This window comes from Dermacentor silvarum, chromosome 1, assembly GCF_013339745.2.
Source record: "Dermacentor silvarum isolate Dsil-2018 chromosome 1, BIME_Dsil_1.4, whole genome shotgun sequence".
NCBI lineage: Eukaryota > Metazoa > Arthropoda > Arachnida > Ixodida > Ixodidae > Dermacentor > Dermacentor silvarum.
The window spans coordinates 228,129,708-228,156,545 of record NC_051154.1 but is presented as its reverse complement, the minus strand read 5'-3'; the positions used below and the strand labels follow the sequence as shown (position 1 = coordinate 228,156,545).

At 43.4% G+C, this 26,838-nt stretch overlaps 1 protein-coding gene and 1 long non-coding RNA gene across 4 annotated transcripts in view; both read left to right on the top strand.

The window, feature by feature from the left end:
- LOC119436865 (phosphatidylinositol 3,4,5-trisphosphate 3-phosphatase and dual-specificity protein phosphatase PTEN-like) overlaps positions 1 to 10,827 on the top strand; it is an 86,055-nt gene extending 75,228 nt beyond the window's left edge. Inside the window, exons 11-12 of one of the 3 annotated variants that reach the window (XM_049660051.1) lie at positions 5,050 to 5,158; positions 7,943 to 10,827. In XM_049660051.1, the coding sequence (XP_049516008.1) occupies positions 5,050 to 5,158; positions 7,943 to 8,089 (256 nt within the window). In that variant the 3' untranslated portion in view covers positions 8,090 to 10,827. Of the gene's footprint in view, positions 1 to 5,049; positions 5,159 to 7,942 lie in introns of those variants that run through there. The other 2 variants (XM_049660050.1, XR_007464780.1) reach the window with 2 other exon arrangements.
- A 2,109-nt stretch (positions 10,828 to 12,936) lies between these two features.
- On the top strand, positions 12,937 to 26,805 carry LOC125942088 (uncharacterized). The gene is made up of 2 exons (XR_007464781.1): positions 12,937 to 25,295; positions 25,464 to 26,805. It is a non-coding gene; the product is annotated as an uncharacterized LOC125942088 (long non-coding RNA).
- The last annotated feature ends 33 nt before the right edge of the window (positions 26,806 to 26,838 follow it).

The window sequence follows — 26,838 nt, the reverse complement described above, 5'->3', positions numbered from 1 at the left end:
TAACTTGAGGCCTAATTGAATTATGCGAATGTAATTTGCCGTTTCTTTGCTTTTTCACAACATGTGTGCTTATATTTGTTCAAAATGATAATCAGAACAGTACATGCAGTACATTTAATTTAAATGTATGGCAGAGGGCAAAATTTTTCATCAATTATTCTCCCCACCTCAGTAGCATAGTGCCTATTGAATTCTGATACTTGTGGTTTCGAATCTCAGCCGCACCAACCTGGTTCCAGCATGCGTGGAACGTAAGAACATGTGTGTACTTAAAGAAGTGTATGTTAAAGAACTTGTTAAATTTAATATGGTGCCTTCCATTGCCTCAACCTTCATATTTATAGAGTAGGTTTCGGGCACAAAGCCCCAGATTATTGTTTATTTTCTCCTGTTTTTTATAGACCGCAAGAAACCATTAGCCTAAGGATTCTGCACATCAGCCAACGAATAAGCACATCACTTCCCCACAACTTCCACACCTACCTTTTACTGAAAGTGCGAACAATGCCTTGGAACTTTACTCAGCTCGTGCTTCCAGTACTGAAACGAAGCCTGCTTCTTGTCTTGGACACTACAGTATCTGGGAAAGCCTCCTTGAAAAACATACTCATATGAATTGTAACCTGGAAAGCGTTTTTATACATTAGGAGGCCTGGGGCCACAGAATTGAAGAAACTTAAAGCTGTTAACAGGAAAATGAAGATCACTACGTGAATTTTATCCTCTGCGATATCCTATACAAGAATCTGCTTGCACGTGTGAATATACAGATTCTCGTTGGAGAGCGTGGCAATACTGCTCTAGATAGCTAGACTTAATATTTATGTACGAAAACGTGTGGCTGGGCGACTGCTCCAAGAGGCTGACTTGCTGGTCCAAAGGGAGGTTTTAGCTGCTCCAAAAGGTGTTCCGATGTGGCTCCGAGGTGTTCCGAGGTGTTTCGATGTGGCTACAGTATCTGGGAAAGCCTCCTTGAAAAACATACTCATATGAATTGTAACCTGGAAAGCGTTTTTATACATTAGGAGGCCTGGGGCCACAGAATTGAAGAAACTTAAAGCTATTAACAGGAAAATGAAGATCATTACGTGAATTTTATCTTCTGGGATATCCTATACAAGCATCTGCTTGCGCTTGTGAATATACAGATTCTCGTTGGAGAGCGTGGCAATACTGCTAGACTTAATATTTACGTACGAAAACGTGTGGCTGGGCGACTGCTCCAAGAGGCTGACATGGTGGTCCAAAGGGAGGTTTTAGCTGCTCCAAAAGGTGTTCCGATGTGGCTCCGAGGTGTTCCGAGGTGTTTCGATGTGGCTACAGTATCTGGGAAAGCCTCCTTGAAAAACATACTCATATGAATTGTAACCTGGAAAGCGTTTTTATACATTAGGAGGCCTGGGGCCACAGAATTGAAGAAACTTAAAGCTGTTAACAGGAAAATGAAGATCATTATGTGAATTTTATCCTCTGGGATATCCTATACAAGCATCTGCTTGTGCGTGTGAATATACAGATTCTCGTTGGAGAGCGTGGCAATACTGCTCTAGATAGCTAGACTTAATGTTTACGTACGAAAACGTGTGGCTGGGCGACTGCTCCAAGAGGCTGACATGCTGGTCCAAAGGGAGGTTTTAGCTGCTCCAAAAGGTGTTTTGATGTGGCTCGTACCTATCGCATCACAGAGCTGCTTTGACGGAGGTCAAGGGGCCAGTAGCCGGTATTAGTGACAACCAAGAAAGTGTTGTCCACATGATTGATTAAAATGACAGGCACATATCTGCATACTAACATGGATATGTACCCATATGCATATATAAATATACACGCATGTGCATACAAAGATGCACACATATGCACGCCTTATTTGGTTGTGTTTGTAGCTGTAGTTTTGTCATTTATACTGGTAGCAAGTATGGTAAAGTGGGGAGCGCATTGTGGAGGAAAATTAAGTTTGCCATGAATCACTACACAGAAGTCGCAGTGCAGGACACAACCTGCAGTGTGAGTGGTTTAAAAAGTGCATTAAAACTCCGTAATGTGGAGGATGGCTCCAGTAATCTGGAGTCAAGCTCTTCCCTACAAGAAAATGATCATGGATCTTAGCATTCTGTCAAGCATTGCCTTGCCCTGAATGAGTGCTTAGATGGTATGATTTGGTAAAAGGGACTCAAGGACATGTACGTGAGCCTTCCTACCTTCAAGTTTACTCTATATGACGCTTTGTCATTTCAACAATGTCATCAGAGGCACACTTGATATGCTGAGACAAGTGAGAACCGTGCTTTTACACAATCAAAGCTTGTCTCACAATTCACTAACTGCTCATTGTGGTAGCCTCCTGTCATAGTATTGACCCTGCAAAACCAGCTAGAAAAAAAAAAATTTGAAAAAAAAAAATTGGTGCCACATGGGCAACAGCAGACGAGAAGAAGAGTCAGGAGGATATGAGCTTTAAATCTAAGGGATTGTAGCCCTTATGAATGTGCTTTATGTGCAATTTATGTTGTCGGGACCTGAACGCAATAACGTCGAGACCCAGTAGTTTTGAATTTAAAATTTCTTCTTTTATTAAAACTGCACAAGACAGTCTCCTTCCTCCTCACTAGGAGGGCCTTGGTGGCGGTGAAACTGTGCTGGCAGTGTCTTTGTCCTCGAAACACTGGTTGTGATAAGGTGTTTCAAATCTGTTATGTTGATTTTTGCGGAACCTTTTTTTTTTTTTTTTTACAATTCTTCCATAAGCCAACAAGCGTAACTTCTTTTCTAATAAATATTTTTTACTGAAACATTGCACACTTATTTCTGACATAGTTCTGTGTAGTGGTCTGCAACAAAATAAAGTTGTATGATTTTATGCATGCCATACCGATCAGAACAGCTTTTTTTGTTTTTTGTTTTTTCGTCTTTACGCTCCCAGGATTCTTGAGATCTCATTAGTTTTGGTTCATTGACCCGCTGCGATGGCCTAGTGGCTTTGGCATTGCTCTGCTAAGCCTGAGGGCACGGGATCAGATCCCGGCCATGGCGGCTGCATTTCAGTGGCAGCAAAATGCAATAACATTCTTGTACGTGCATTGGGTGCATGTTAAATAACCCCAGGTGGTCAAAATTATTTAGGAATCCCCCACTGTGGCATGCTTCATGATCATAATGTAGAGTTTTTTAACACGAAAGTGTTTTATGCCGGGGTCCACCAAGACTTCACTGACGTATTTCCGTCACGGAAATACGCCATAGAACATAATACAAAGAAAGAAACCAGAAGAAAAAGTTCCACAAACATGCAAAATTTGGAAATCGAACCCACGACCTCTCGGTCCGCGACGATAGATCGCCGAGCGTTTAACCCATTGCGCCACAAACGCATTTGCAGAGAGCTACACAGACGCGCCTTATATATCTAACACTCCTCCGTGTACCCGCGCTCTTGCTCGGGGCGGTGCCGCCGCCTACGAGCAGAAAAGAGAAGTACTGCATTATGACACTAACGCGCACCGACAGTGAACGCTTCGGTGGTCTCAGCACTACGACGCCTTGATGCCAGCATTCGAAGAGACGCTGGCATCAAGAAGCACTACCAACGCCACCTAGGTGGCGTTCACCGTACTCAGCACAGCGGAGCGTGGCCTCCGCAATTAGCTCTGAAAATGTTTCTGAAGTTGATCGCGGAGGCTGCAATTACGACGCGCTGTACGCGCTGATTTGACTCGGTGACGATTCAGTTACGTGCTTTGTCTTGCGCGTTGTATTAGTGTGTCAGTTACGTGCTTCGTCTTTCGCGTTGTGCTAGCGTGTGCAGCGTAGTGCAGCTTCCATATGCACGACGGTTGCTCATGGTCATCGACGTTGGTAGTCGTGATGGAGGAGACGTGCCACCAGGCGTCAGCGTGGGTGCATCAACGCCTAAGGGCGCTTTAGCCACAAAACACCAATAGACATTATATATCAATGTGCAATAAACATTACACTACTTCTGTGAAGACACGTTTCACTTTCGTGTTCTATACCGATTCCTATATAAGAGGGATCAACCACATTTTTTTATCATGTAAAACCCCAGAATTTAAGTTTTGGTTCACTGCGTAGCTCAAAGGCTCACTTGTGAGTGTAAAAAATTGTTTTGTTGTGATGATCTAAATTAAAGCTAGGGGGCTGGTCTGAGACCCTCTCTTGTTAAAAATATTTTAAATAAAAAGTTTAAAAATTTTTACATATATAAGATGGTGGTTTTACTAACAAGATGTGCTCTACAAGCTAGGCTATTAATATGCATTCTTCCTCTTCTAAAAAATGTTTGCCTCGACTTAGCCTCATACTTTAAATAGCCTGCTTTTAGAGAAGCAAAGTTATGATATGTAATCCCTCAGCAGTAGTGCAGAAAACATACATACATGCATGTGTGCATGTAGAAATTTAATGACAGCCTTATTTCAGGGCATTGTGTTTATATTAACCTATGTAACATCCTCTGTCAACCCTATACTGTTATCTGACGATATACACTGAGACAACAGACATGAATCCAATTACACTGGCAAGATATATTAATTTTCGCTATGGTTTCTTCAGGTATTCCAGTCGCATGTTGGACTTTGCTGAGAAGCCTGAAGCTTTTTGTCCCCCCCCCCTCCCCCCCCCCTTTTTTTTTTAAATACGTACATGGCTGTTATCCTCCTCTGCTGCTATATCACTTCTTTGTCAGCTCCACTGCATATTGATTAGAGCTTACATGCAAGTTTGACTGTCAATGTTTAAGCTGCTCGTTTGTGAGGTGGGAAAACTTTTAGTTTCCTTGTGGCAGTGTGCAAGCAGCGTTTATTGTTGTACCTGGCAAACAACACAGATGGGACAAGGTATAAACAGGGCACGTGTGACACAAATAGGATGCATGCGCTTTGTCCTGTTTTTATCTCTTATTCCACTGTTTTTGCTGTTTGTCATGTTGAATGAAAACCAGTTAGCCCAGCTTCAAACTTTGATTTATTGTTGTAGCATGAATTTCTGTGTACCTACCTGTGTAAAACCTTCTGCTGCTTTCTACTGCAGGGTTCACAATGGGGGAGAAGAGGAGGTGAGGACATTAGTCCTGTGCAAGGACGACCTTGACAAGGCATACAAGGACAAGACTCATAGCAAATTCAGTAAAGACTTCAAGGTGTGCACTTCCTCTGTTATTCTCAACTGGTGTGGGTACACAGATTTTTACTCATTTTGGGAACCTAGGTGCAGCTATTTGTGGTAGTATGTAGAATATACTGACAATGACGAAAGGGTAAGCAAACGTATGTGCAGTTGAGCGTACGTATCAATTTTAAGCAGATTGCTTAGCAGCTGTAAACACTGGGAGAACTTGGACTTGTTAGAAAAGGGGATGACTAGGTATTAATTACTATGGAAATTTTAAGTACAGCGAAAAAATAATTTGTGAGATGGATATTGCAAAAAAATGACCTAGTGACAGCACCAAGATGGTAAGCAGACCTCTTCCCCATGTGGGCGACAGTGGTTTTAGCACCCACCAGTCCACTTCAGTGCCCACTTCAGTGCCCATTTCGTGATTAACTATCCACCACTTGGTTACACCTACCACGGCTGCAGGGTGCACCAGTAATGTATGGTGTGCCACAGCCACCATATGTGGAAGGGATGTACTCTGTGCACAAGTGGTGATAGTTGGCTAATGCTGTCCATAACCACACAAGAAACAAGCTGTGTTGCGCCATAGCAGGAAGATATGTTGGGAAATGCATTCTTAAGAAGTACTGACCATTCTTTGGCCAAAAGTGGGGCAACATCTAGTCGCACCAAAAAAAAAAAAGCACTTTTGCAACAAGCTCAAGGGCTGTTCCACCATTCTCTTCTACTCTTGTCCCTGCGAGTAATACAGCATTCGCAGAGCTTGCCTCCTAACATATATTGAGAACACTATTGCCGTGCGATTCAACAGGCAACTGTCATCAGCTTTTTGGAATTCACAGTGTGGGCTGCAAGTACCAGAATTGAAGAAAAAAAAATTTACGCGAAAAAAATACGTCTTTATGGCATGAGCAGCAAGGAGTGTCCCCTAAACAAAACACAAAAGTACAATATTTACACAATTCTAACGCACTTCCGAATCTGTCGCGCACCCAATTTTCATGGATTTAAAAGTAAGAAAATAAAAGTGAACTTGAATGTACCATGCGCCCAATTTATTTTTAAAAATATGGCATGCCCCCACATTCACAATCGCAAGAAATGAAATGTGCAGAATTTACCTTCACTAAAGGAAGAAAAAATTTTTTTAATGAGCTTTCATAATGAAACCGGCATGTTGTCGTCGCCGTTTGCGCTTCATTGGTCACAGATACGAAGCACATAGGGGCAGTATACTCGAGCGATCACTTTTAGAGATGTACTACGATCACTTTCACGAGATTTTCGCGAGTGCATCGGAGTTCTCTATGTATACAGCCGGGAGCATTCCTGGCACTGTGCACTGATAGCGAGCTTGGCACGGAGCCAGAAACACTGGCAGCCGTATATGCTGATGCATGTGGTGCTGAGTCACGTGAAATCTCATGAAAGTGTTAGTATGTCCGAAAGTGATTCACCAAGAATACCACTCCAGATTGTAGTCGAGCACAAAAGGAACCCACAGCTACCTTCACGAAAACGTGCTTTGTCACCATCTTGTGATGGCAATGACGCTGCATCTGACGGCTCTGGCTGTTGCCAACACCGCAAGTGGGGTTTTGGTTTCATATGCAATTGTAAGCTCAGGCAATGTGTCTTTAGCAATCCATTCGTTAAATGATCGTGAGTGCGCTACGCTTTTGGCTTTGTCAGGTTGTCGACTGAAGTGCGGAATGCCAAACTACTTTTTGTTTCCCCGAGTTTAGTTAGAGCGATAGACGGCGCTTTATGATATCATACACAACTGAGTTTCCATGCTTTGTCACTTCGCGGAAAGGGGACAAGTGTGGACTCTGTACCACGTGCGCCATTTCACACGGTGGCAAAATTTTTTTACCCCCCCCCCCTCCCCCCCCCTTTGCGCGACGGTCTCCTGAATTTTTATGTTGCTAGGTTGGCAGGTATGGCAATGGAGAACATACAACCAGAATAGAGAATCAAAAGGACTCCTCCGTCCTGTAGTTGCCCTTTGTGCGACGCCTGCTGAATGGAAGCTTGTTGGAAGGCTTAGCAGTGCACAAGAGTTGAGCCTTCTTCCCTTTCAGAACACACAGTCAGCTCTCATTGCTGATTGGCTTACACGAGCACTGGACTTTGCTGCACTGTTTGTAGTTGGGGAGATGGAGTTCGAGACATTTTTGCTGCAAGCTAGCGTTGCAGAAGCACGACCGAGGGCAGTCACTGATCCATTCAAGCAACTCACAGCAGCATGCACATGACATGCATGGCCAGCATTGTGTTCATTGTTTTGACCTCTTGCTTCTCATATTGCAGACGAAACTGGCCATTTTGTGCATCTTGATGCCTTGTACAGTGTCTGCCATGACTCATGTATTGCTCAAAACAATCATTAGATTGTACGTACCTGCACGGAAATGTACACACTGGCTCAGACATTTTTTTGTAATGGTAAAATTAACTTTCCTGCAACTCAGTTCTAATGGTCAGTTTTGAAGTAGTTCTGCAGTCAGTGTGCATCTGTACAGTTTGCACATTTTATGAGATAGAAAATGTAGATGCAACTCTCATGATGAAACAGTGCAGAAACAGACAAGCATTAGCATGTGCAGTTTGCACTTTGTCATTTGAACATTGACTGGCGCCGTCATTGTTTGAGCAAGAAGCTGGAATGGGGTGATTATGAATTACTGGACTGTATTTGCTTACAGTGAGCCCTCTTGTGGGTGTTTGTAGAGACTGTAATGATTTATTGTAGATATCAATGGACTTCATGCTTGTAACATTCTTAAATTGTTTTGTCCAGGTGTCACTCAAATTTGTATCCCCAAGCCATCTGTGCCCCTCGGGTGGTGGGGGTGATGATCCCAGCAGTGATATTGACGGGCCAGGCTCTGACAGTGACACTACAGACGACGAGGATTGGGATACACAGGAGGCGACCCACATCTAGGTCCGGCTCTCTCCACCCTTCACACACACACCTGCCACTTCCCACAACTCACCTCTGCCCCCCTCCCCCCACTGCTTGGAGGGTGCCACCACGGGCACAAGTGAACCCCCCTCATTATTTCACCACACCATTGGCATTCTCTCTCTCTCACCCACATACTTGTGTAATGTGTTGCCGTGTGTTTGTAAATGTGCATAAATCTGTATGTGGAGTTAGCGGCGTGCTTTGCTATGGCAAGGTTCTGTATTTATTCAAACGTTGACCAGACATTTTGCCTTTGAGGAGGCAGACCTTTGTTGGACTAGTTCAATCATCCAGTTAAAAAAAGAATACAGGAGCTTACACAGCGTGCTGTTTGTATTATTCGGGTCTTGCTCACAGTTAATTCTTTTGGTTGACAGTGGTTGCCGACAATTGGCTGCAGCATGTGGCCAAAAAGCTTTAATGCAGTTTGCTTTTGAGAATGAAACTGCTGATGGAAAGCACTCTGTAAACAAGCACTGCGCTTTTATTAGGGGATCATTTTTGGACAATTTTTGGATGTATTTTGAATTTTGATCCATGGCAAGTGGGCAGTAGCCATGTGGTAGAGAAAAGGCGTATTTGGGAGAGAAGTTTTAGACAGCTAAAACTCCTGTGGCAATATAAATGTCTAAAAGATGTGTGTGTGTGTGTGTGTGTGCATGCGTGCGTGCATATGTTATGTATGTATGTGTGCATTAGTCTTTTTTGATAGCCTTTTTTAAGGAATGTGTTTCGTTTTTAATACCTTGGGTTGAAAAGACTGCAAGGTCGAAACTTCGGTGTTTTTAAGATACAGAGATGAGCTATTATTTGTGCAGGCAGGTGTTTGGGTCATAGTTAAGTACCTGGCAATGCTCCAACATCGCTAGTGCAGATTTCTTTGTGATATGACACTTTGAAGGTTTTTATTTTCTTCGTAAAGAATCTGCTGTAATGCAGTGACACTGTGTTCAAATGGCATTGACATGGCTTTCAGCCTTTGACATACGTGTAGGTTGCAGCACAGCCTTCTCCGTGCATAAGGTGATCGATGTGCAACCAGAGAATACTGGTGACTTGATTGTCAAAGTTGCCATGCCATGTTGTCATTGGGCGTAATCAGGTTGCATTAGAAAATAGGGTAAGACTGGATGAATGCAAGACCCAGAAAGGAGCAGTACTGAGCCGGGATAATGCAAAACTATTCCGACCTGTTTTCCAAATCCTCCATTAGCACTCCATGATAGGTCAAAAGGGCTTGGGCTCCGCCCATATGTGCATGGTGCCCGCCCATACGGGCTGGCCGAAGCCATTTTGGCCTATTGTGGAGGTTTAATGGCAGATTTGGAATAAAAACAGATTGGAACAGTTTTACGTTATTCCAGCTTTGGTCTTCTTACTGTTCACTTCTTTGTTCTGTGCTCAGCTAATGCCTATTGTTGTAATGAACCAAAATGTACTGTCCTTTAGCACAGTGTAATTTGGGGCCTCACAATTTTCGTTTGGTTTGTGCTCCACTGTAACTGTTAGAATGCTCCACCTGATTTTTTAAGCACCTGTTAGTGAAGGCATACTTTAGTGGCCAAGTTTCTGGGTTTCTTGTCTTTGCCTGTAGCATGTGCGGTGTGTGGAAGGCTTGCTTTTCCAGTGAATCTTGGTCACCGAGCCCAGCTCTTTTACCTGTTTTTTTCCTTCCCAGTGAATGAGTTGTCGGGGTAAAGGAAGTCTTGATTATAGATACTTTTGGTTAGTTTAAGAGTACCTGGATATATGTATGTATAGGTATATATATATATACACAGGCTATAGATTTTTATGAAGGCCATGTGTGCTTGAAGAAGCTAAAGCATCCGGTGATCATGATACCTTTTGGTGTAGTGAATGGAAATTACACTTTGTGCAAATCTGTGTTATAATTGAAAAAGGCAAGTATGCAGTGCATTGTCAAAGCATAGTAGTGTTTGTGCATTTCACAATTTCACGCCATAGTGTAGCGTAAGAAATTAGTAAGCAGTATGGAGTGACAGATATGCAAGTAAAAATAATAATAATGAAATGCTGTGTAATACGTATTAATGTTGCTGCCAGTTTACATTGTCTATTCTTTAAGTGCTTAGCCAATAAAAGGAAGTTGAAGGAAGCTTAAAGGGGCACTAAAGGAAAATATTAAGTTGAGTTAGATTGGAAGATCTTTAATAACAAGTTCGTCATTTGTAGCGAGAATAGACCTTCTTTAAACAAGAAAATGACAAAAATGGGAAATAGGAGTGGCGCCACCTGTTGTGGGATATGGTACCTCATATGCGACGCCAACACTGGCTGATTCACAGAGTGAGATATAGAGGGAGGAGATTACGGTAACTCGCCCTTTGTGGCGCGGGCGGTTCAAATTGAGGACTAGCAGCGGGGCTTTCGGCAGCAGTTTCCTAAGCAACAAAGTGGTGTATGGGCACACAGAAAATGATGATCGGCCCCTAGACGAATAAACTATTCATCTAGCTCAACTTAATATTTTCCTTTAGTGTCCCTTTAACAAGAGTTATATTTATTGGACTACTGGTCACATTAAAATATTACGCATGGTCCCGAGTACCATGGGTTTACCACCAAAATTCCACAGCTTTATGTTCGTAAAAGTTTTATTCCTGTGTATGTTAGTCATTGTAAGACAAGTGGGAAGTAGCTCAACTTTTGAGACACCATCTGTATTTGCAGAAAATCTTTCCATTTTTTTTCTACATGTTAAAAAAAAAAATCAAGCACACATGTGGGTTCATTCTCCTAGAGGGAACAAAATTGTTGCTTGGATGTGTGGTTGTGCACATGCACATCAATCCTAAGAACTTTGAGGTCTTGTTTTAGAGAATTCCTTGTGTGCAGGGAGTTTATAATTGCACTATAGTTGCACAAGCCAGTGACCGATACCTGACAGCTGAAGATTTTGACGGTGATCCTTAGCACTTGTTTTCAAAGGCCGAATTTTTTTTTTACCGGTGTGATTATAAACAAGCACTTATGTGAGTTTCTTAAGTCTTACTGCTTGCACTTGCACCCTGTATATATGTGTATATGTAGAAACTTTGTACGAGGCTGCATTAATAATATTAAAGCGTGAACGTAGATGTGGGTTACCGAAACGCTGTACAATACTGTATCAGACAAATTTGGTGGAGGCATCGCAAAATGTTAGTGTAATTGGTAAACGACGGAAGAGACATTTATATTGAATTCTGCTCTGTGTTTTGCTTTATTGAACATCGGCATGCATAGTCAATGCTACACCCGTGCGGAGATATGTAACCTGCATTATTGCAGTGCATTTGTCCAGCTTCACTATCCCGGCAAAGTGAGTTGCAAGTGGAGGCCGCATATATGTGCTGGTATTGGCACTTGTGAGGCTCAGTGATCTCATAGTGTAGACCAATGACATTGCACTGGCTGTGAAAACGCTACTGTGTGATGCGTTTCTGGCGTTCAGGCTATAAAACCGTGGTCTGCTGCATGTCTCGGTATTGTGTAGCGTCTGCTCTTGTGTTGCTGTGTGCAAGTCCTCCCTTTTAGAATCAAACAATATCGAATTGCGATGGGACGGGTTTGTGTGCCTAATGTGAATGATGTGCATGATGCCTGGGGAGTCAGTGCAATGTGTGAAGCTAAAATATGGTCACCCAGCTTTGTTTTGTAAAAATTTAGTTGGTTTTGTGGGCTCACTTCCTAGCTTGAAAGCTGTGAGCTTTCTTACCTCGTGTCTATCAGTATGTTCAGTTTTTGCTTTTCAAAACTCATTGACGCGACGTAAATTTATAATAATGGCCCCTGTTCACTGACTAACCATTGCATTAACCCTTTAGCGAGCAGTGGGAATATATACTCCCTACTGTTGGCTTCTTGCTGCTGAGCTTGCAGTGAGCATTTTTCCTACTGCACGGCAGTCACCCTCTAACTGAAACAATGGAAAACAGAAAAAATTGCCTGCATCATCTTTTATACTCCACCATGAGCTTCACAGAAACTGCTTGTCTCATGCAGTGTGCAAATATGTGGTAGGAGCTGAAACTAGTGTAAAGGCTGCAAAAAAAAAAAGGGGGGGGGGGGATAATATGGCATATATGCAAGGCCTTTGCTGTGCCATTATCATTCGTTACGGACTACTATGCACAGTGAAGTAACTATATTTCTTTATGGATGCATGTCAGTGTCTACCCTAAGGGAAGTGTCTTAGGATATTGCATTGATTTTGTGCATGAAGTCTGAATAAATTTTTCATCGAGTGCTGTTGTGCTGGGTACTGGGCAATACTGCCTACCAGAATATTCCATAAAACAGTTCAATTTTGAAACATAACTTTTCAAAGCTCTTTTTTTTTTTTTAAAGTACTGCAGCAAAACAATATTTCTGTAACATCTACAAAAAATTTGCCTATGGGAGGGTTAAAAAGCAGCCATTCAAGCATTGCACTGCATGCTGCAATGAGTTTGACATCGTTGCCAGGACGCTGTGATCGTAGAACCAAGTTTGAAGTAAAGATCGCCATCATACAAGCTACTTCCTGCGCACATTGCATGGCTGTTAAGCTCCACTGACTTGTTTGTGACAAAATGTGGTCAACAGCGTCATGTGGTTTTTCCAGGCTGAAGTGTCAAATTGTCTGATGTTTGAACGAGTTCAGATATGTTAAATTTGATTTGGAAGATAGAGAAGATTCCTTTCACACTGCAGTAGCGCACCCAGGATCTCTGCCAGGGGGGGGGGGTGACAGTTTGCCAATACCATCTAAACAGCACTAATTTCGATTTCTTCACGGGGAATTGTCAAAAAAGTGCGCTTTTTGCGAGTGTGCAGATGATGGCGTGTCTTACATCTTAGTTGCAGTACTCAAACGCGTAAGGAAAGAAAAGGGGTCAAACAAAAGGGGGGGTTAAGTCGGCCTCAGGGGGGGGGTTAGAACCCCCGAATCCACCCCCGTCGGTGCGCCACTGTCACACTGTCATTCTTATTTTATTTTTCGTACTTTGTTCCGACTTTGTAAAATGTCCAAAGGGCCAGGGTATCCAAGCTCTGTCTTAAGCAGTTTAATGCCATTGCCAAAGTTGATTAATGGGGCTTGACTTCTTGCTTACTTTTTGGCATGGCTTGATTGACTGTTTCATTATTTTATTGCCAGTTCTATGTTTGTGTCGTGATTATAGTGCTCTGGAGCTTTCAATGTGAGCTTTACAGGTGACCCTGTCTTTTACCTAGTGCTTGTATGTGCGTTCGAGTTCATTGTCATTTCTGGTATTCTGCATTGTTTTGCATTGTGCTCTTCAGCTTTTTATTGGTGATCCTATTTTTGCTTACTTTACCCATTACTTCTTTTTTCCCTTTCCTGTTTTTTTGTAGCAATGTATTTTTGCTGGGCCTGTCAGCATTTTAAATAATACTATTTTTAATGCTTTACCATATGCTGCGTGCTTTTGTGTTGAAAAACAGTGTTTGCTACTTGTAGCAGTCTGTTTCATGTTGTGCTCGGTGGGTTTCTTCAATTTTGTTTTCATGGTCCGATTTTTTGCTCGCTTTTGTATTGCGCTCTATGCCTTAGTTGCCCTGTTAACAGGCACAGAGAGGCAGTGTCGGTGTAGTGATTACTTTACAACTGGTAAACATACTTGACTGTGTGATTGGTTTGGTTGTTTGACCATCACGCAGAGGCCTTTGCTGTCGGCCTTGTTCATTAGTTTCCGATTGGTGCGTGTCATTTTGCCAGCCTGTGCATTTCAAGCGCACACCTCACTTGACCTTTTTTACATCAGCACAAATAGCTGCCTTGTTTTTGTTGTCTTCCCCCATAGGCACCCTCTATGCAACACACTTTATAGCTTTGTGCAAACTGATGCTTATCATATCCAGGCAGAGATGTGCCTCTTTACCATCCCCTAAGGGCTTTGTGGATATTACCACATATGGAAAGGTGTACATGCAAATTACGGACATATAAATTCGGGGTTGACGTCGATTATGTTGATGCCATTGTAAAACGAGGAAGGACTGTAATTGTAGATCTCAATATATAATCCATCGGGTGCCTTGGTTTGTGTATTTCAGCTTTGTTTTAGGTGCAGTTTTAATTATTTTTATCAGTTTTATATTACCCAAAAGGCTTTTATTTCCCCTTTGCTTCATATTATTTGAATACACATTATTTGAAGGAAAGCATAATTTGTAGGATTGTGCTAGAATACTGGAAGATGGGATTTTTTGCTGCTAAAGGGTACTAAAAATACAAGATCAAAGAAACTAGACAAACATATGATCTCAAGTGTAACTTCTTTTGGTCCCCTGGCCCATGGCATTTAAACCTGACAGAATTTCCCGCCCCTTTGTTTGTGCATGCGTGTGTGCATGCATGCGTGTGTGTGTGCATGCGTGTACATGTAGAAGGACATGAAACAATCAGTTCAGCCAGCCCACTTAGTATTTCTGCAGCAAAGTGCAATGAATAGTTAATTTTCACTCGAATGAAGAACAGCTTTTTCGTAGTGTGCATATGTTCTTGGATTTTTTCTGCCTTTCTCATAAATACTTTAGGCTCCAGCTAAGATTATTTGTTATTTGTGCATTGAAATGGAATCACAGTGCCAGGAAATATCCACAGGGGTAACCTTCCTCATGAGCTCTTATTTTTGTCAATTTAGCGCTGGCTTCATCTGCTGCCCCTATAGATTAGTAGTCAGTAGTTGTAAACCACTTTATAAACATGCATCACAAGGAAAATACCCATGCCACACGGGCGCGAAAAATGACATTAATTGCTTAATGCTTTCCAAGTTTGAGACCATTCACGCGGTGCCACACGGAAATACTTAATGGTGTCAGAACTTAATGCCATTTACGACATTGTGTTTTCTTCCATCTCATTCAGCTGTCGAATGCGTACTCTAGCTCGCAGTTTTTTTTTTTTTTTTTTGTTAAATACATATATTTTTTATGATTCAAAACAAGCTTACTGCTTTCACCTCTGCTATCATTATAGTGTTCAATGTCATTAAGAATGCTCGTGTAGCACCAACTTTAGATTTAGACACTTAATGACATTAACTCTTCCGTGTGGCATGGGTATTTGGTTCATAGAGTGCCAAACTACACAAAAACCTCTGCAGGCACTGTTTGTAGTGTGGTTGAAGACTTCATTGCCATCACCACCAGCAGCTAAATCGAGTCCACTGCATGATATTTGAGCGTTTTGTAACTAAAAATTATGAAAGGTAGTAAATGAGTTGACTGGGTTACAATGTAATAGCAATGTAATCGTTTTTTTTTTTTTTTTTCATCGACGCCAGTTTTTACACACCTTATCAGACCACCTATTTAATAAAAAAAATGTCAGAACTTCTGTATGGATCAGACCATTGCTTTTGCTGGCATTCACAAAAGAAAGTGTTTGTGGCTCCCAATCTCTAAATTTCGGATGCAAGCAACTTGTCTCATGTCTATCCTGTACTGGCCCTGCCAAGCATTATATGCAGTTAGTGTCTGATAGTGCTGTTTACATTTTTCATGTGGTGCTGATATGCAAGTCCAAATTTGGCCCATAACAGCACGTCATAGAGTGATAATCTCTAGTTTGCAAGATTTAGTGCCAGTGATTTGCCTGTCTACTCGTAGTTCTCTCTTACACAGCCCATATGAAACTAGGAAGTGTCTTCTGTAAACATTGCACCATTACAGATTGCTTTTCTCAGACTGTGTCATAAAAAAAAAGAAAAAAAAAAAAAGCTGGGATTTAGAAAGCATTCTTGGGTCTGTGAGAAGTGTCCTGCCTACATGTGCACCAAGTTGAAGGCTTGTAATGCGCTGTCATTGCTCCAAAGTGTAGTGGTGCTGAACAGTTCATGCTCCAGCTAAAATTGGCAAATTAGAATTGGGAGGCAGGATGTTAAGTGACATTTGTGTTTGAGGCTCTGGGTATGCCTTCAGTTCTCGGAACTGGCTTAAAAATAAGGCTGCAATATTTGATTTGCCGGGCATCGGTGCATTGGCCATCCTTCTATTTTTAAATGCAATAGCATTTATTCTTTCGGGCTGCACATTGGTTGCAGGGGTTGAAGGTAACAAAATAGTTGGCTGATGTTTGGCTGCAGTGGAGCTAGAAGAGAGAAGTGGTCAGGAGCATGTGGGCTGCCTGCCTTTTCTGTGCTTGTACCATTTTCTTTGTGTGTCAATTTCGCCCAGACATTTGTGCATACGAAGCTTCATTGCCTGCTGTACGAGAGCATTCAGGGGAAAATCTCTCATCTCTGCTTCATTTTTTATCATGGGGCCACTGGCAGGGCTAGTGAGCTCATGATGGAGCTGAGCATGATGAGAATCTTGATTATGTGACAGAGGGGTTAACACATTCACCTTTATAGACTTTGTTATGTCATTTTGTTTCCACCAGATAGATAGGTACTTTCACATTAATGTTTTTTTCTCTTTTATTAGTTCTGTGACATCTGTGCAGTATGATAATTTATGTACTTTGATCAAGAGATGAATGAATGCATACCCCTCTGCTTGTCACTCGTGCTGTTGTGCCTGTTACATGTACAAATTATCCCGTGACCTGCCTGCTTAGAGTGCATGTTGGATGGCATGTGGTTTTTATATAATGTGATGTGTGGACACTAGGAGACATGTTTAGTCTTGTGTACAGTTAGATTTGTAGAATTGTTTATTGAAAATATCTGAAAGTGTCAAATGGGACTGAAACGTTGGTTGCTGTGGGCATGTTTACTTTCTCATTAGGGAGCTGTTGAATGTGTCCTCCATTGTGCTGCAAACTGTGACTTGGCAAAAATGGCATGTGAAATTTTCTTCTTTTTGCTGTTGTCTGTACTGATTTTGACTTCAGATAATCCGAGGCAATTCGCATCGGCAGTCAATACAAGCAAAACTATGCTTATTGGTGTTTAACTCCTTGTTTTCTTTATTTAAATGGAGCTTATTCACCTTCTTGTTGTCACAATCACATGCGTGATGCCCAACTGGGGGCTAGCCTGGTGTGCGGATGGCTGTTGCCAGCATTTTGAATGTGTGTGTGCATGTGTGGGAGAGAGAGAGAAACTTGTTAAAAACCCGAAAATGAGTGCCTGCTTCTTTTGCACATCTTGCCATCACTTTCATTTCATTGATTCCTGTTTTAGTATGAAAGTGCAGAGGGGTGATTGTTGACACTAAGGCCTCCGCACAAAGTGACCCGGGAATGTTCTTGTCTGCTTGTATCCGAGCGTGTGCATTCTTCTTAAACCCAGTTTAAAAGATGTGGCTGCCCTTACAATTGTTCTCACTGATTAACCCCTTTTTCTTCTATTTGGTGCCATACTTGTCATGACTGACCGGATCGCTGTATGGACACGCGAGTAAATCGCAGGTTCAATCTCTTCGCACACCTCTACTCAGGACTGTGGTCAAGCATCGGGTGGTTTGCTATCTCTCTTTTTGGCGCTTTCTCATTACCTCTTTATCATTTGTTTCCTAATAGTGTTTTTTAGCTAATTAGCAAGATTCATGTCATTCTTATCCATGGTTGGGGGTTTTCCTTTGTCATCTTCTGCTCCTCCTGTCAGTGTAGCTTTTCTTGGACAGTTCCGTCAGCTCCGTTCCTATTGCTCTTGTGCTGGCCAATAGGGGTATCATTGCGGAACATTGGACATATCTGGGCCACTTCCAGAAGATAAGAAATTCATTAGTCTGACTACAGAGGTATTCTCCGCTTTTTCTTTATACCAGGCCTGTGCACAAGGCCTTCTCAAGTGCTCTGTGTTTGCTGCAAATTCGGTGAGCTTGTTCATACCTTCCCTCTTCAAGCCAAGTCGTACATATACTGGATATGCTTTCAGTGGCAGGGGCAGTTTTGGCCTTTTGGTGTGGAAGCATTGTGGGGGAGCAAATTCCGACTGAGTCAGTAATTACCTTTGCTGGGTCAGTCAAACCTACTGTAAACAAGGCCTGGCACCTAGTCTATCTTCAGTGCCTCAAGTGTTGGTGATGTTGACATAGCATTAAAGGTGGTTGATTTTCTCCCTGATGCCGCACTTGCTATTAGAATCACAATTCGGGTTACCCTAAATCTGGGTTAGAAAGGTACTGTCTTTTCTGCAGAGCTAGGCCTGTGCTGCTTTGCAAAGGCATGGGAAGTTTAAATTATTGAAATCGTTGAACAAAGTTCTTGCTTCCGTCGAGAAACTATTGCTGAGGTTCAGGCAAGAAACTCGTGACTGCACCGTTGCACAGCCCGTTAGCCCTGAGGAGCAGATGTGGCCCTTCCTCAGTCCCTTGCTGATGCAGTAGAAAGGGCTATGTAAATGATATGGAACTTTTGCATTAAACCTGGTGTGACTTCTGAAATTTCTGATCATCCACATTCCTTGCATGATAAAATATAAACCATTCCCTTGCCCTCAATGTTCACTATGCAGGTCCATTTACTGCTCTTAACTGGCCTCGGTCAGGATGCCTCACTAATGATGTGCATGATTATGATGATGTGGACATGGATCCCTGCTCCCGCGTGTGCTCTCAGATCCCCTCTTATCTGAGAATATTCACTCTTATTCAATTGACTAAAAATTATGTGACAGACAACCTTTCAAAGGAATGTATTTTAAATTGGGAAGTCTCTCGTTTAATCTTTCCCTACCATAGTGTCTCTCAAAATATTGCCAACCGATTCATTCTGCAGCAACAGACTTATATCTGGCTCCTTAGTTTTCTCCCGACATTGTTGTGTTACTGAAAACTTGTTTTATCTGTTCAAACATTTCAATTGAAGAACTCTTGCTTTTTTAGCTTAAGTGGAGGCCTAGTGTTCATTCTAAAATAATATTAGTCTTAAGACAGATATATCGGTGTATGTCTAACTGCTAAAGTTTTGTCATAAGCATAAGCTAACAATATTGTTTGGTGTTAAATTATTTCTCTGTCAATGTGCAAGATACCTGCTGTGGAAGCAACCATCAGTCACATCATGCACGAAAAAAGCTTTTCATTCTTCACTCGGATGACCTTGGTATGCGTTCATTGCTGATCCTTACTTCCTTTTGTCGCTTATTGGCCTTAAGTTCATGCATCTCAGATGGTGCATCAAAATCTTTAATCTTCAATCAAAATCTTTAAGATTGAGTTTTATGACATTTTTGTCACAAAATGATAAGGTTCAGTGATTCTGGTATCTAAATATAAACCAATATTACCTTGCTTGTATTGTTATAGCTACTGGTGCTTCATTGTGTGAGAAGGCTGGGGTAGGTATTTTCTCCCCTTTGCCGGTCTTCTCCTTTATGGCTTCCGAATTTCACTCCCATCTTGGAAACTGAGCTTGGTGACTACCATATTTATTAGAAAATAGGTTGAACACGAATATAGGTTGGCCCATATCTTTTTAGAAAAACATAAGCTGCAAGGAACTGCCAGAGATGTCGTCCTCATCGGATGCTTTGCAGCTGTCCTTGGCACCCCAAACACGTTGTCGTAAGTGCCATTGAGTGCATTGGATATGCACCATTTCTTAAAGCAGGTGTGGATAATCTCCAGACTAGCTTTATGCCGGGAACGATGGAGGAACTCCATTCGCTGGATACTTTTGGTAATTTTTTTTCACAAATAGGTTGACATTCTTTAGTCACGGATCTAGATTGATAGCTCATTTTGGGTAACATTTTCAAGAAAAACAGGTCGACCTATATTCGAGTAAGTTAGGTATGTATTTTCGCATTGACTGCTCTTAAGAGATCATTTTCTTTCAGTTTGTTCTTTGCTGTACTCACAACATCCTCAAATTCAGCTGTCTTGGGGGCATTCCTCTTATTCATTCCCCAACCCTTACTTCTTGTTAGAATATTATGAGCTCCTGGCAACTGTGGGTTATACTCAAATAAAATGGCTGATTCAGTAGTGCGAGCATCTCTCAATGAACTATTATGCCAGCTCTGGCTTATGTCACCTCAATTAGGTAAAGAAAATTTTAAATATCTAGCAATTTCATCAAACCATCAATGATGTTCTCTGACTTTCAGCATGTTTTTTATTATTATGGAAGATTCCCTGGTACCCCTAAGACATCTCGAGGTTTCATTTGCAAGGTCATGTTGCCATGTCCACCTTTGTCTAGTATTTATACAGACCTGATATGGTGCCGTTCCTCTGTGTTGTTTCTGTAGCGAAAAGCAATCGATTGACCATTGCTTTTTATTCTCTTGTGGATTTATTCAAAGAAAAATGCTTCTTGAAGCTTCACACTACTTTGAAAACTTTGTTTGGAACTAAGTTTAGGCTCACTCTCCTTTGGAGCATCGGCACTAGGTTCTAGCTGCAGGGATGTTTGATACTGTATTCGATTTTATACAAGCTATAAAACATTAGCATATAAATTTTTTTCTTTATTTTCACTATTATCTTTTTTCCAAGTTCTTCGTGGTCTGAATTGTTTAATGAATTCTCTTTTAAATTTATTGGCTATTTATTTTGTCTGATTACTCAGATGCACAATTCTTTCATTTCCAGTTTTCATTTTTTCTACCTTTTTATTTTCTGTATCTTTATTGCATTTCTTCCAACTGCCCGATTCTTGGGCCCCATCCCCCATTTGTGGGTACGTGCCATGTTTGAGGCTCAACAAGAACATTTTGCACAAAGTACTGCTAGCTGGCACACAACTAGTGGGCATGTTATTGAAAGCGCACTCAAGAAGGCATTGCACACCGATCAAAGAAGTAGAAACTGAGCAAGTGATACACTGGGCAGTACTGGATTGGAGCTAGAGAGGCACTTGCTCCATGGCACATACAGGATGCATTCTACATAACCAAGCAAAAGTGGAGGAGTATAAGGCTGGTCATTCATTAGAAGTTCCTCTTACGAAGGGTGATAACCTTGGAGGATGCAATCATTATTTACATTGGTCAGTATGTAGGTCTTTGACGAGGAGTGAAGCAGATTCCCGAGGCTGTGAGGACTGTATTATTGGCGGGAATGAACATTTTGCCTTGCAGACTTTATTGACATGCTATACTACCGTTCAACAGAGGAGCAGTGAGTGGTACCAAATTATTGCTTCCAGGATTTGGCAAGATGTTGGCAACCAGACAAAAGAAAATGTACCTGCTCGGATAGAAGTAGACGAAGATTATGGGCAGTGGTGTGATCCTAGGTTTCTTTGCAAGCAAATTTGCCAGTGTCTGCGTGGAAAGCTTTGTGCCAACCATGCTTGATGCTCGTGGTGGTGCCATATGTGTGGCGGTGTACAGTAACATTGCAAGAGTCGAATCTTTTCACCTGTGGCGGAAACGCAGGTCGCCCACTGTGTCATGGTCGGCTGCAGAATGGGTGACCTTCAGGGACGTACGCCAGCCATAGCTGTCACTCGTACGTGTGCCTGTGCGTGTATGTGTGTGTATATGTGCGCATGCGTGCATTGCTGTTGGAACTGGGACAATGCCTCGCCGCTCACTAACTCGGCTGTTGCGAAGAAGGGACAGCAGGCGGCCCACTTACCAGTGCACCGAGTGATGACGCAACGATAACGTTCCTACGGACGTTACTTGACTGCGACGTGATTGGTTCGCCGTTTTCTGTGAAGTGGGAGGGGCTTCAGGACTGCTGCACGTGAGTCGCCGCTTTCACTGGGCGGTGTGAAGTGTCATCTGCTAGCTACATTTAAGGTGGTTGCTGGCCTTCGTAAAATACGGCTGGGGAACTCTTGTTGACAAATGTGCTTTGCGAACACTTTATTTTTGGCTGCGTTTTCTGTTTATAGCGCGAGTGTTTGTTGACCAGTTTTGTGAAAGAGGGTCGCAGTCGCACGGACAGTTTGTGTCGCGACCAGCCAGTCGGCTGTTTTGATGTGCAAAGAGTTAAGCAGGGGCTTTCAAAAACTCGCGAATGACCTGCCTCGTAGAGTGAAGCATTGTTTGCGTGTGCATGGTAGGAGCGAACGCGTTGTGTTGTTCGATATGGTCCCGCCGTGGCCGACTAAAGAAGTCAAAATAGGTTTTACCCTCCCCTTTACTATGTTTTTTCTCGTGTGTAGGAACGGCATGTTTGGGCAGTGCGCGATATTTAGTCATGTTATCGCGACAGGTTTTTGCACTTGTTTAGTCCGCGAAGTGATGCTGGCAACCATCACGCAAGAGATGCACATTGCGAAAGAGGGCAGTTCTTTGCAGGCCTGTGCTCTAATCGACGTCACACGCAGAAGTAGCTGAAAGGCAAAGCGCTGCCATATATGTCCAAAATCGCCATTGTGGCCTGCACTGTGGAGTTGGATTGTGATTCCGTCTCATTAGCTCTCCATTTGCAGCTAAGTGCCCAGACAACACAAACCATCTCGTGGATGTCCCAGAAAGATCCGAATGTCCTAACTTTTTATGGGACGTACTGAGGACGTCCACAGCACCATGCCCAGAGTGAAATTTAAACACATCTGCTGGACTTATCATGAACCTAACTTGACATATATCCGAGCAACATCCTCAGTAGGATATTCTCGGGTTGTTGCTTCCAGATATGCTTATTTGGGAGTGTCATGCTTGCCCAAACGAAATTGGGTATAACCAAAAACGAAATACAAATGGCACACTGCAAAAAAAAAAAAAATCTTCATAGTAGACTATTTTGTTTTAACATTATTATTATTATTATTCTTGTTATTATAACATTATTATTAGTCATGTCTAAAGCGCACCTTTCACCGACGGTTCTCTTGAAGCAAAAGCAGATCTCAAAGGCTATGCTATTGTAAATACGTAGATGGTGCTGCACCTGAGGTAGTTCGTTTGATACCGAATTGCTTTTTAATGGTGGCAAGAAACACGCAAAATTTCTGAGATTTCAGAGCACATGAAAGCGCACAAATATCAAAACGGAGCCCTACTGGGCGAAGGATTCAATGTCATCCACATGTGTATCCCTGTCTCTGTTGCTCGGCATAGGGATTTTTATTCTCCGAGTACGCATTGGAAACTTTCGCAATCTTTCGACACTATTACCTTGAGATTGTGCCGCGCTTAGGGGCCCGTATTGCTGCACGAAACTAGCGAGACGGAGTCTAGCGAGAAATGTAGCCGTATTGCCTGCATACCGGGTGGCGGTGGTTGCGCTATGCGCCGCCCGGCTTGCCTAACCTAAACCTAAACACCGAAATTCTGATTATGCAAGCGGAAACTTTACTCTGGGTGCACCGTATTTCCTCTCGACGGTTCGCACACGTTTTGACCTGCCAAATCGTGCACCGAGAGCATTCGCACAGTGGCGTTTCTTCTTCTTTTTTTTTTTTTTCAAAAAATCTGCAGCGTTAGTCATTTTTCTGTTGGCAAAGTAACGTCAAGGCAACCGGCAGCGTGCCGATTGGCACAGTGCGCTTTCTACATGGCAGTGCCGCAAAGTGATGACACGGGAGGTCGTAAAAACGGAGCAGTGGCACCTCTGTGCCCGCAGGCGCCGCGCATCCGAAACCATCTCGCCTGATTTTGCGCGAAGGGTTTGCGGTGCGTTCACGACAGTAAGCAGCGTAGACGCCGTCACTGCTTCAGCAGCCGATGTTTCTACGATGGCAGCGAATCGCGATTAAGCTGGTTTGTGTACACGTGTGTACTCTTGGGTTGCTTGGTTTCTGAGGGACAGGTGCGAGCTGATGGATCGTGCCGGTTGCGGCGCAACCAAGGGCTGGTTATGAAGACGCCTACTATTTACGGCAACAGACGCCGGCATTGCCTTCGGCACGTAGTGCACGCCCGGTTCGGTGGTATAGATTACACTATCAGCTGCAGCCACCGTCTACGAGGTTCGACACAGTCTAGGAGGCTTGAAGACTGCAAGGCAGATCCAAATGGTCGCGAAGCTTCGGGCGAAAAGCGGTTCAGAACGAATTGTCACTGACATCAGCAAGGGTGGTTATGGGAGCAGCGATTAAAGCGCGACTATGTTTGGAGGGAACAAACATTGCGAAAGAAAAAAAGCGTTTTTTAATTAAAGCGCGACACAGTTTGATTCATTCAACGAAAATAAAATTCCTAATCAATTTTATATACGCATGGCGAAAAAAGAACTCTACTCTACTTGATAATTATCAATAAATACCTTTTTTCAGCGCCCACCGATAGCGGCGGGCGTTGCTATCACTTGCAATGCAATGCAGCTCTTGAAGTGGACAGAAAGGCGCGCTCGTAAAGTTCACGCCCCCTCACATGTTGTGTTGCTTTGCTTGTCGACGTTTATCTGAATTTGGTGACGGGGATAGTTTCTGTGTTTCTTAACCTGTTCAGTCAAAAGTAGTGAGTTGTGACCGCCAGATAGTTGTTCAGTTGCTTTCATGGGACAGCGCTGGCCGACGGGCTTGGCGTCCGACGAAAGTACGAGCACTCTAGGCCCAAAGCGAACGTCGGCCTCCAAAGAAAGTATGTTCCGTGCAGTGATGCGATTTCGACACCCGTACGTACGGCTGAACTTTTTCCTGCATCGCTTTCCGCGCTGAAAGCTCGAATGGAGGGGCATTTGAATACAATATACAGCTGTAATGGCAGGCCTTCGGAAACAAATTTCGCGCCTTTGAGAGCAAAATGACGCCACCTGTGTTATAAACGGATATGACGTCAAATTATTTTTCTTCCGCCGGAAGTGTTCCCTCCTCACACAGATGGCGCTAAGCCCCATGAACCGCAGATGAACCGCCATGTTTTGAACGTATGGGCTTCTATAGAAGCTTCGCTACCAGGTATATTTACCTTGGACTGTGGTTCGCAGTGCAGTAGATGGCCGCGGTCGGTGCTACCACGTCAAGCTGTCGATATGAAGATTTTCGTGTGCGCGCGATTGTTCACGCATGCTGTTTCGGCCACAAACATCGGAGAGTCGCACAGACGCATTTGGTGCTGAATTAGTGCGCTAGTGCTACTGCTCGCCACACTAAAGGCCCAACCACAATGAACAAGTTTACGACAGATCGTCGCACGACGTCTACCGGTTTTCATGCTTCGCCAGCCACATTAGGTGTCTGCGCTGGGATCTGGCAGGGCCAGACTTCGGCGGTCGAGCGAGCGTTCTTGAAGAAGACGCCGAAAATCCGTCGGAAACTTGTTCCTTGCGATTGGGGCGTTAACGCCGTGTCGATCGGCCGAAGTTTCTCGCTCAACTCGCAATACGCCCTCCTTCCGTCTTAGTGCTGTTGGATGACCAGGGCCGGTATTTTGTTGCGATGCCTTTCCGGTAATAATGCGTTTTCGCGCTTATCGCGCTTTGTGAGTGGTCGGAGCGACGGGCCGCTCGCGTTATCAACGGGATCAGCCGGCCGTGAGCGGTGGATGATAAGACTAGAGTAAAATAAGTCATAATGCCTCGCTACAAAATCGCGGCCCAGGTTGCGTACGCAAAGTTGGACTCAAACCGCCGGGCTTGTTTAAAAAAGAACGCAAAAATGTATTCAAAAGAATCCCAGAAGAGCACAAAACGCAACCCGGGCGTGGCGCTTTGCGTACGCAAACCCGTTTGCGTCCGCGAAATCTGAAGCTATCTCGAGACACGTTCCGCGCCCCTTTCCTTTCCCTAATGAACTGCGCCAACAAACGTTTGGCACTAGGAAAGCGACGCCAACGCTGCTCTGACGTTGAAAGGACACGTGGTGAAGGGGCATTCGCATGATACCGCTTCTGATTAGCTGACGGACAGCTGTAGCTTCCACTTGCGTTGTCGTGCACGTTAAAGAACCCCAGGTGGTCCAAATTAATCCGGAGCCCTACACTACGGCGTGCCTCATAATCAGAACTGGTTTTGGCACGTAAAACCCCAGAAAGAAGCTGTAGCTTCCACTCCAGTGTCGCATCGTTACGAAACAATGTAGTAGTGTTGGACCGTAGGCACTGCCAGCTTACAAAAGCTGTTCTGTTTGCTGTTGCGTGGTGCAAGTTGACGCGCTGTCGCAACGACTATAATTCGTCTGTTCCAAGTCTCCGTTCTTTGCCGGCTTGCTCCATAACTACTGGCTATATAGTCTCGCCACTGTTCAGTTAACAGCCCGTCATGGAGGCGTTTATTCGTTTTTGTCATGTATTTACGGTGCCCGAAGAAGAGAGGCTCGCTTAACTCCTCTCTCGAAAAATTGTCGGTACTCGGGCAACTCTTAACTGCCAGTCCTTGGTCGCGCTGCACTCGGTAAACCTAGGGATGTGTAACTTCTGGGTGCATTGCGTCGTGAGAATGGGAGCCAGGTTGAAGTCGTTGAGGGAGTTTGATATGTCTGTCGCTAGGCCATTATTTGGAGAATCGTACAACCCTTCTTTCCTTTCACAATCTACGATGTGTTTTTTTTTTTTCTCAAATACTGTGAGCGATGCTGCGAACACGTCTGGTGGACGCAAAAACGATATACGACGTAGAAGTGGAGTCGGCGTCCGTTTCTGTGTTATTTCGCGCTTTGTTCATTTGTTACTTGTCGCGCTGCGAACCCTGCGCAGTGTTTAAACGACGTTCTTCCCCTCATCATGCTCTCGTTTCTTTTTCTCCCTCCTCCTCCCTCATCTCCCAGTGTACTTACGTCCCAACGTTGTGATATTCCTGTACGAATACATGGTTTGTATTTTGTTTGTCTCCTGCGTTCCCCTCCGCGCGTTTTTGTATGTGAGTGTGCGTGTGTGTGTTTAGTGCGTATCATACAGACGAGTCTGTGCCAAAAGCTGCTGTAAATAAACATTGTGCTCTTTTAATTTGTGTCCTGGCTGTGTTAGTGCCGCGGAGGC